The following is a 10,948-nucleotide window of genomic DNA, read 5'->3' on the forward strand; positions in this document are numbered from 1 at the left end:
CAATGAGAAACCAAAACAAAACGGTGAGGTTTTATATTTATTTATGAAACATTAACACTACTGTTTCCCCTGGCAGCATTTCTCTGCAGCACCCTGCCATGCCAGAATTTTTCAAGCAGCAACCTCAAAGGCTGAGAAATGAAGTCAGTGTTCAAGTGCCAAAACCTGCAATTCCTCGAATGGCCGTCTAAGGATGGCTCCAAAATGGAGTCACTCCCCATAGAATACCACGTTATCCTGCCTTTACAGGAGAAATAAATGTGTTTACAGCCTGGTACAAAAAGCTGTTTTGGGATTAGGGATGGAACATGGAGCTCAGAGAGGGACAGATGAGGAGAGAAAGTAAGTGTTCAGGCCAAATTAACAAGTGGTCAAACTGCCACTAAGAGCACGCTCAAGATAATGCTGCATAAGACATACAGTACTTGTGCAAATGTCTCAAACAGTTACTGTCAAACAGAATATGAAGCACGTACTGTAAACTGAACTTGCACCAAGTTTATTTTGAACTAGTACAGAGAAGATACAGTTTAGCAGTGTCAGCTAATGCACAGCATTTCCAACTATCTGCAGTTCATCCTCACCGACAAACACCATGTTGCTATTAACCTTTCCAGCATTGCTTTGTCTGTTTCAATTGATGCTCGACATTCTGTGAACATTGTGGCTTTACCTAGCTAATTCCTGCTATATGTGAACAAATCCTTGCTGGGAATTTCACACACAGCAGCTGTGTCTGAACTGAAGAAAAAAAGAAACTGCTATATGACTACAGTACATGTAGCCCGCAAATTCAGGAGTACCATGTTGTAAAGGGGATAGTGTTCATGCTAAGCTAAGCAGCTGCTGATAAATACATCTCCACGTTAGCAGCATCACTCTTCTCATCCAACTCTGATTAAGAAAGCAAAGAAGCTAGTTTTAAATATAGAAACCATGCCTTTAAAAGCTTTTGCAGTGAATGCTTCAGACCTACTTCGTGTTGCAGCTTGACCCCTTCTTCTCTTCTCCCAGACTGCTGTTGCACTATAAACTGGTCCTGTTTACTCAACTTCTCCTGGATGGGTAGAATCTGGAGTTGGCAGAGAGCAGAAATTGACAAAGTGTTGCTTTAAATTACTGTTCCTGCATTAACATGACTGTATAAATGTACCATCTCCATCCTGTCCTCCAGCTCTTCTCTGAGCAGCTCCTTCTCCCGTTTCAGACCCTCCAGTACCTCCTGCAGCTGATCTCGCTCCTCACTGAGAGAAGTCATTCTGCTCAGTAGCTTCTCCATTTCTTCTGTGGAGGTTTGGCAGATGGATTCTTTCTCAGAGAGCAAACTGTCTCTCTCTGCTTGAACACACTCCAGTTTCTCTGATAACATCTTCATCTGGGTTGAAGAAGAGGGATCATTGGCTTCAACTGCAGCATCAAACTGTTTGTTCCATTACAACTGCTTTTATATGTACACAAACTACATGCAGCAGTAAGAAAGACTGCTGTTGATCGAAGTCAAGCTATTCCTCACAAACCTCACTCTGTAGTGTTTCCATCCTGTCCTCCAGCTCTTCTCTGAGCTGCTGCTTCTCCTGTTTCAGTCCCTCTAGTACCTCCTGCAGCTGATCTCGCTCCTCACTGAGAGAAGTCATTCTGCTCAGCAGCTTCTCCATCTCCTCTGTGGAGGTTTGGCAGATGGCCTGCTTCTCTGACAGTAGACCATCTCTTTCTGCTTCTATGTTCTCCAGTTTCTCATTTAGCATCCTTATCTATGAAGTATGTCATAATTATAGTAGAGGGCTCATCCTGCTCCAACAACATGACAAAATGAGGTATTAGACACTAACCTGTTGATGTAAAGAGCGCTCGTTCTCTTGACTTTGTTTAATCAGATCCAAGTTCATCTGGTTCTCTTCATGTAGCTCTTGTGTTATAGAAGCCTTAAGACAAAATGTTACCTTTTGTCACTCAAATATAGAAATGTCATTAGGAGCAGAAAAAAACAAACAAACAAACAAACAAAAAAAAAATAACACATCGACAATATATTAAAAACCAAAATATGAAATTGCGGAAGTCCACAAAATGAGAACATATTTAAATGACTCGACAAAAAGCTGAACCAAATTGAAATCCCTTATGAGGACCAGCTCCTCACCATATTCTTGTTCTGCTGCAGATCATCTTCCAGCTGTTTCTTCTGCTCAGTGACTCTCTTTAGAGATGTACTCAGCTCTGCTATCTGTGGAAGACAGATGTGGGCTGATTATATTCATTTCTATCCTCCAAATAATTGCAATCAAACAATCCAAGCTAATATTTTGACAGCACATGAAAAAGAAATTAAAACAAAACTGAAGTGTTCAGTCTATTTTTCAGGAGCACCAAAATGTATCTTACTAATGGGCGCGGTTTTGTGTAAATGAGATTTGTACAAAGCCAGACATGGAACAATGGAGAAAAACTTCAGTGTCCTCTGGTGAACAAACTATGTTGCTTAGACCTCAATAATATTGTATTTTTGTTTATGTTTTCAAGTAGTAAAAAAGACAATGCAGTACAGAAATCTCAGATTCTAATGCATTATACCAAAATCCGGGATTGGAGATGCACTGATCCAACCATGTGTCCTGGTTCCAATACCCTTTACTTAGCGTACAGTTGAGTGCAAATATTTGGATCCCCTTACTTTGAAATGGCAAAGGAGTAAAACTGTTTCCCCCATAAACATAATATTTAATGTACAGTTATTACAAAAGGTTCCTTCATCAAAAGAACAAAAATGGTCAGGGAGTGTATAAAAATAAAGTTATAGTGGGTGTACAAAGACTGCAGTTGATCGAAGTCAAGCTATCCCTCACAAACCTCACTCTGTAGTGTTTCCATCCTGTCCTCCAGCTCTTCTCTGAGCTGCTTCTTCTCCTGTTTCAGTCCCTCCAGTATCTCCAGCATCTGATCTCGCTCCTCACTGAGAGAAGTCACTCTGCTCAGTAGCTTCTCCATCTCCTCTGTGGAGGTCTGACTGGCTGTTGTCCTCTCATCCAGCAGACCGTCGCTCTCTGCTTGCACACATTCAAGCTCTTTGTTCAGACATGGAACCTGAAGAATTGAGAAAATTTCTATTCAGGATTTATTTATATTGAGATTATTACGTTTATGAATAGAAACCTGACTAATTTCAAATGTGTTAAGCAGTATAAACATAATATTGGTATTTAAAAATAGGCTTGTTTAACAGAGTTTTCAAGGTCTGGTTAAAATTCAACTCAGATTCAGATGGTAAACTAGTTTAGACATTCAAAATTCAGTTGTTGATCAGTTCAAGAGGGAATGGCCATCATTAGATTAATTCTGCATGCTTTTCATGGATGAAAGTCCTGCCTGGATTTGAAGTGCTTGCTTGTGAAGGGTACTCTCTGCATCACTCCCACTGCTTGGTCTGCTCTCCAGCTCCGCCTTCTGACTCATCAACACTTTGATCTCATCTTGGAGCGCGCTGATCTTCTCCTGAGACACCCTCAGCTCCTCCTGGTTCTCAATCATCTGGAAGACATTATCACGACATGACTTTAGCAGACTTTCACTATAAGAGAAAGTTAATCAGGAACAATTTTTACAATGAATCTATTTCAAGGTTTTCAAATATGGGCTCTGCCAAATGCACCACAACATCATAAACTATGTAAATGATTAATTGAGGAAGGGGGAAAATGGCAAGTAATTTGACAATGAAACAAATCATTACATTCAGAGATAATCGTCCAGGCAAAACCCACAAAAAGCCAGCTCCATAGATGTTTTCCCAGTTTGGTGTGGAAGAACTTGAATGGTCTACACATATGGGTGGAACCCTTATGGCAACAGTTAAAATCTGAAAATGGTATTCAGTGTGTGATATGGTGTATTTGAGGTCTATAGCAAAATTAGAGCCCATGTGTGCAGCAACTGGGGGGAAAACCCAAAACTGACCAGTTCTATATTGTCTTGAAGGTCTGACTTAAACTGGTTCACCTCCTCCCTGGCCTCCTCCAGATGCTTCTCCAGCTGTTGGATCTGAAGCACAATCCAGAAAGATTTTTATTTTCAGTATTAGAGATTTTTCAACAAGGCCCTAAGTCACTTATGAAAACATGACTGCATGAACAACAATATAAACTGAAAAGCATTAAGTTCCCAAGGAACAGTGTAGCTTTAAAAACAGATCAAATGTGTGTACATTTTTATGTACTGTTAAAAAAACAGTAATTTCCAAAAACGACTTGTTTTTTTTTTTTTTTTTTAAGCATACATCACTCAAATAGGGAACAAATAGTGCTTTGCTGGGGACTATTTTCACAGGGAGATTAATCCACATTTGGTACTCTGGGAAAATTTCTCACAGCATCACACAGTGGTTGTGGGAGTGTGTGTTCATGGTAATGAAGCAACAGTGTGGCTTATTGGTATTTAAAGCAACAATATGTAACTTTGCAGTTTGTCTCCCCCTACTGATTATAACTGAGCTGTACCCAACTGTCAAATACTAGTTGTGCTTTCATGGACAGTGCTACATGTGCAATTATTTAGAAGGCAGTTGGCAGAGAGCAGAAATTGACAAAGTGTTGCTTTAAATTACTGTTCCTGCATTAACATGACTGTATAAATGTACCATCTCCATCCTGTCCTCCAGCTCTTCTCTGAGCAGCTCCTTCTCCCGTTTCAGACCCTCCAGTACCTCCTGCAGCTGATCTCGCTCCTCACTGAGAGAAGTCATTCTGCTCAGTAGCTTCTCCATTTCTTCTGTGGAGGTTTGGCAGATGGATTCTTTCTCAGAGAGCAAACTGTCTCTCTCTGCTTGAACACACTCCAGTTTCTCTGATAACATCTTCATCTGGGTTGAAGAAGAGGGATCATTGTCTTCAACTGCAGCATCAAACTGTTTGTTCCATTACAACTGCTTTTATATGTACAAAAACTACATGCAGCAGTAAGAAAGACTGCTGTTGATCGAAGTCAAGCTATTCTTCACAAACCTCACTCTGTAGTGTTTCCATCCTGTCCTCCAGCTCTTCTCTGAGCTGCTGCTTCTCCTGTTTCAGTCCCTCTAGTACCTCCTGCAGCTGATCTCGCTCCTCACTGAGAGAAGTCATTCTGCTCAGCAGCTTCTCCATCTCCTCTGTGGAGGTCTGCTTGTCAACTGTCCCCTCAGACAGACTGTCTCTCTCTGCTCGCACATGCTCAAGCTCCTCTGTCAGAACCTGAGGAATTGAGAACATGTCTAGTCAGTATTTATTTGTACTGAGTGGTCATTTTTCCCCAGGAGTCTGGCTCATCACCCTGGCACCTGTAGTGATAGTTGTGTGTTTTTTGCAGTGCCTCTTCAGATGTACCGGACAATGTGTTTTATTTGATTTCAGACACGTTTTCCAACAGCATGCATCAACTACTGTATATACGTATACAGGAAAACTTTAGTGACCAAGTATTTTTTTGTGATCTGATTGTGCAAAACGGCAGCAGATAACTTTTCTGTGGACATGCAGGAGCTATTTTTATTTCTCTGCTGATGTTCACAAACAGTGCTGGCTGTAAATGTTTCATGTCCACTTCACAATTCTAAACAGACATATTTTTCAGTGGGGGGGGTTTGCTTTGCTAATATTTTTAGATTTATCCAATCCTTAAATTATTTTGGTACTGGTTTGTAAACATTTCTAATTTTACAATAAAACTGAAGCAGGCACACTGTTATTGTAATTTGACAATAGCACTTAAGATTTGATTTTGTGAAAAGAGAAGGTTTTCCTTGTATCAAAAAAACTTGCATGCGTTTGTAGAGCCTCCAGCTGTGCACTCATCCCAATGGCAAAACCATCCTGTCTGAATGTTTTTGCTTTCTCCAGTTGTCTGATCTGCTCCTTCTGATTCCAATTCTTCTCCAGGGCTTTCCTTAGCTCCTCCTGAATCTCAATCATCTATAGCGTGGAAGGAAAAAAAAAAAATGCTTTTAAGCCACTATATGCAAAGATAAAAACCAGCAGCATAGGCCTAATACAGCTGACAAAAGCAAAGGCATTTTAAAATCTGGACAGGCAAAACAATCATATGATTACTGACCATCTCCACATTCTCCTGCAGGTCCATCTTCAGCTGGTCTCTTTCTGCTGTCAGAGAAGCCACAGTTGACAGCAGCTTTGCCACCTCCTCTGCAAGACTCTGAGCATCAGCATTCTGCTGAGACAGGGGAGCTTTCTCAACTCATGCACACTAGGGCTTCTGTGACAGACACAGTAACTGGCTTCTAGAACAATAATAATGTCTAGACCTTAATTTGTAAAATGTACTGAGATGACTTGTTGTGATTTTGCGCTATACAAATAAAACAATTTAAACTTACATGGTAAGATTTCCAACCAGCAGTTACAACCCAGGCACAATGAAAATTTGGGGAGGGGGGAATAAATAAATAAATAACTAAAAACTGCTTCACTCACTTGTTCCGCTAAATCAGATTTCTTCTGCTCACTGTGTTTCACCAGATCTGAGTTCTTTTGTATCTGGTCTTGGAGTTCATCTTGAAGTGACTGTAGAAGAAGTTGCGTCTCTGCAGCCTACAAAAAGGGGACCATAGTGTAAATCAGAAATAAAAGGGGCCAAATACATCTGGAACAGGGACAAGAACAAAGTAGTTTATTTAAAAATACAAAAAGGAAATTTGTTCTAAGGCTGTGAAACATTAAAACATAGAAACAGCTTTCAGAAAACTGAACCAAAAAAAAAAAAACCAATTGTTCAAACATACTTGCCCAAAACAGATTTGAGAAAATTCAAAATTAAATCCACTGTTATCAAGAGTGGGGCCAAGAAAATCATTATGCTTGAACCTTCAGTCCTGTGGTAAGAAGGTTGAGAAGAAGCCTTTGAGAGGAGGAACCTTAATTACCAGAAAGGAGTCAGCAGGATGGTGGAGCCAGCACAGAAAGAATCTTGTTAGTTATGGAACAGGACAGAGGAGTTAAGCTGGAAGCCAGGAGGAAGCGATGGGCAGTCATTTGGCCACCACTGCTGACCCAACCAATGTGAGGGTGTTGTACTTTAGGGTTTGAAACACCCAATCACTGTTGGACACTACCTGATGACAACTCCTCCTGGCCAAAGCTACATTTACTGATGGTGAATGAAGAGGCAGCATTTCTCTAGTTGCAATTAATATCAATAATTATCAAAACATAACATTTAATACTATTAACAAGGAAGAAGACACATTCAGCATGTCTGTTAGACCTCAAGAATACAATGTCTTGAGTACTAGTGAAAGTAAACTTTGTTTACAAGAACAATCCATAGGGTATCTTTAAAATATGAATTTCAAGGGATATTTTCATTTTAGGACTGAACCTGAGAGAAATAAGATTTGTTAAAGTTCTAAACTCTTGTTTTTGAAGAAATAATTTGATACCCCTCTGCAGCCATCATGGTTTAACGTGCATGCAAGGCTAAATCTGAAAAAGGTTTCCATCCTACAACTTTACAATCCAAATCAGCAATTTTCTTCAGCTTTTAAAACTTGTTTTGTGACAGTGGAACAATTTCATCATCCTGTGGAGATGTCCGATTCTTCTCACAGCTGATCATTTTTGCATTTCCAATTGGTCCTACATCATCAAAATGTTGTCACAGCAGTACAAAAAATTGTCATAAAACACAAATAAATGTCACAGTCTGGAGACCTGACATTTGCCTTGCTGTTTTAATAACTGGAAAAAGCAAAAGCAGCCACTCACCATCTCTGCATTGTGCTGTAGGTCCTTCCTGAGCTGGTCTCTTTCTGTAGTCAGAGATTTAAGTGTGGACAGCAGCTTCTCCATCTCCTCCACAGAGCTCTGAACATCAGCATTATGCTGAGACAGAAGAGCTTCTTTCTCATTTCTTACACACTGAAGCTCTTCAGTCAGCTGGTACAGCTAAAAATATCAAAGTAAAAAAAAAAAAAACAAGGTTGATTGATGGTATTACTATTTATCTAAAGCTTTCAGCACAGTGCAATACTGAAGGAAAGAACAGGACTAGAAAACAGGAATGCACCAATACCACTTTTTTCAAACCGAGTACTTAATGATGCAATGTTTCTACTATAAAACAAAAAAAAGAACTATCAATTACCATAAAAGTGCAATGTCTTGAGGTAGTTTTTAATTTCATAAGAGTTCCTTCCTGACAGTAATTCAACAGAATATCCTGTATAACTGACACCGTTCCTATTGAATAATGTATAACTGACTGAATCTCTGTAGCCTGCTACAGAGCACACTGGCCTACAGTGGATTTTAACCTTTTTAAGAGCGTGACCCTGTGACAGGATGTAATGATTTCACAAGCCCCTGACCAGAATGTCACTGCTTAGGAATACATATGATCACAGTCAGAAATTTAAATGTTTAATTTCACGTGGCTGCATGCTCTTATGTAGGGATGAGTACCGAAACCCAGTGCCAATGTGGTACGAGTTCCTATACAATCAGTATCTACTGGACTGAATCACAATACAGATTTCAGTGCCATATAAATGCCTGTTGAGTGAAATACCTGCCCTTTGGTGGTATGAAAAGGCCGATAACATTACAGGCAACAGAAGCATCATCTGCTAATACTTGTGCCATGTTCCCTTTACCTGGGAGCTCGGAAGTTGGAGCTAGGAATGAATGGCAATGTTTTTAAATGTTATCGGCCGTAGTATAAATTTCATAACATCCACGCTGCCAGGGCCGTTATTGCCCTGGCATCTGGCCGTAATGCCTTGTTATATCTGCTCTCTCACACACTCACACGAGAAGCTGAGCTTGCAGCTGGTTTTACTTTTGTCATCAACACTTATCTTAAAATATCCCCGAACAGCTGAAATGTCTTCTCTGCCACCTAATGATGACTTCAGCAGAGCATGAGGTTAATGTAATGCTGCTATTAATTAGTATTGGTGGGACAACTTTTACAAGTACCAGTATAGTACTGGACCCAGTACCAGTATTGGCATTGGTACATCACTACTAGAAGCAAATTAAATGTTTACACTCCTTGTCAAGAACTCTTAGAGTGCCAAACACAAAAGAAATTCTGCATCACCATTTCCAAAATATCCATTCATATTCAGCCTTAGCAAAACGAACTTAATAAAAAATAAATATTAGCAATGGCAGACTTGTTCTTGAAGTTCTTTGCTGATCTCCTCCTCTGTGCTTTTGGAAACTTCACTGTCAGCAAGCTTCTCCTCCAGATCCTTCACCAGCTGCTGCATCTCATTCAGTTTTTCTTCTAATGACACTCTATGCTGCTCACTCTCTTCAAGCTGAAATGTAAGAAACGGTCATAAATTTGCAGTCAGGAACAATGTCCATTTACACCATAATCGCAGCCCATTGACAGAAGAATGGGTTCTAATTTTACAGTTGTAAACTGCAGCAACAAACAACTGCAGCAGAAGGTGTCCTCTGTTTCATTTGTACTGATCACCAACAGGTGGGACATGGCAATTTTGATGTGGGTCAACATAGACATCAAACGAGAACGAACTATAAACTAGAACATTTGGATAGCAGGGTAAGCACCAATCATGGAAGCTCCACCACCACATCTGTCAAGGGACAGACCAATCAGCAGAGTTGTACAGACCAGCACAATCCTCTTTATACAATGAACAAAATTATAAAACGCAACACTTTTGTGTTTGCCCCCATTTTTCATGAGCTGAAATCAAAGATCTACGACTTGTTCTATGTACACAAAAGGCCTATTTCTCTCAAATATTGTTCACAAATCTGTCTAAATCTGTGTTAGTGAGCACTTCTCCTTTGCCGAGATAATCCATCCACCTCACAGGTGTGGCATATCAAGATGCTGGTTAGACAGCATGATTATTGCACAAGTGTGCCTTTGGCTGGCCACAATAAAAGGCCACTCTAAAATATGCTGTTTTATCACACAGCACAATGCCACAGATGTTGCAAGTTTTGAAGGAGCATGCAATTGGCATGCTGACTGCAGGATTGTCCACCAGAGCTGTTGCCTGTGAATTAAATGTTCATTTCTCTACCATAAGCCGTCTCCAAAGGCATTTCAGAGAATTTGGCAGTACATGCAACCGGCAACTAACAAGTACCTGCAGAGACTAAGGCAAGTCCTGAGATGTCAGCTGAATGGAAAGAACTTCAGTCCGGGCAATTAGCGTCTACGCCCTGCCGGTCATCAGGTACCCCGCTGGCATAATAAGCTGGCCAAAGGAAGAGATAGAGGCCACTGACATCAAGACAAGGAAGCTCCTTACAATGCACGGCGGGTTTCACCCCAAGTCCAGCATCTTGAGACTGTACACTAAGCGGAAGGAAGGAGGCTGAGGATTAGTGAGCGTCAGAGCCACTATCCAGGATGAAACAACAAAGATCCATGAATAAATCAGGAAGATGGCCCCGAGTGATGACGTGCTTAGTGAACACCTCAGGCAGCAGAAACCAGAGGAACTAGGGAAGGAAGAGCAGGAACCCTCATGGAAGGACAAACCTCTGCACAGTATGTACCATGGTCAGATAGAGGAAGTGGCTGATATCGAAAAATCCTACCAGTGGATGGACAAAGCTGGATTGAAAGACAGCACAAAGGCACTAATCATGTCAGCACATGAACACGCTCCAAGTACAAGATCAATAGGGGCAGGGGGTCTACCATACCAGACAGGACCCCAGGTGTAGGCTGTGCAAAGATGCCCCTGAGACAATCCAGCACATAACAGCGGGGTGCAAGATGCTAGCAGGCAGGGAATACATGGAACGCCATAACCAATTGGCTGGCATAGTGTACAGAAAAATCTGTGCCGAGTACAGGCTAGAAGTCCCAAAGTCAAAATGGGATACATGTCCAAAGGTGGTTGAGAATGACCAAGCTAAGATCCTGTGGGACTTCCAGATACAAACTGACAAACTGGTAATGGCCAACCAAC

At 40.8% G+C, this 10,948-nt stretch overlaps 1 protein-coding gene across 1 annotated transcript in view; it reads right to left on the bottom strand.

Moving 5' to 3' along the window:
- The window catches only part of cenpe (centromere protein E), a 46,582-nt gene that overhangs the window by 14,688 nt on the left and 20,946 nt on the right, over window positions 1-10,948 (bottom strand). The window contains 15 exon segments of the mRNA XM_020612882.1: window positions 977-1,072; window positions 1,154-1,375; window positions 1,518-1,751; window positions 1,830-1,922; window positions 2,141-2,224; window positions 2,848-3,081; window positions 3,364-3,525; window positions 3,952-4,035; window positions 4,631-4,852; window positions 4,995-5,219; window positions 5,787-5,936; window positions 6,079-6,195; window positions 6,456-6,572; window positions 7,746-7,925; window positions 9,158-9,304. Coding sequence (XP_020468538.1) covers window positions 977-1,072; window positions 1,154-1,375; window positions 1,518-1,751; window positions 1,830-1,922; window positions 2,141-2,224; window positions 2,848-3,081; window positions 3,364-3,525; window positions 3,952-4,035; window positions 4,631-4,852; window positions 4,995-5,219; window positions 5,787-5,936; window positions 6,079-6,195; window positions 6,456-6,572; window positions 7,746-7,925; window positions 9,158-9,304 — 2,367 coding nt within the window.

Source organism: Monopterus albus, unplaced genomic scaffold, assembly GCF_001952655.1.
Source record: "Monopterus albus unplaced genomic scaffold, M_albus_1.0 scaffold128.1, whole genome shotgun sequence".
Taxonomy (NCBI): domain Eukaryota; kingdom Metazoa; phylum Chordata; class Actinopteri; order Synbranchiformes; family Synbranchidae; genus Monopterus; species Monopterus albus.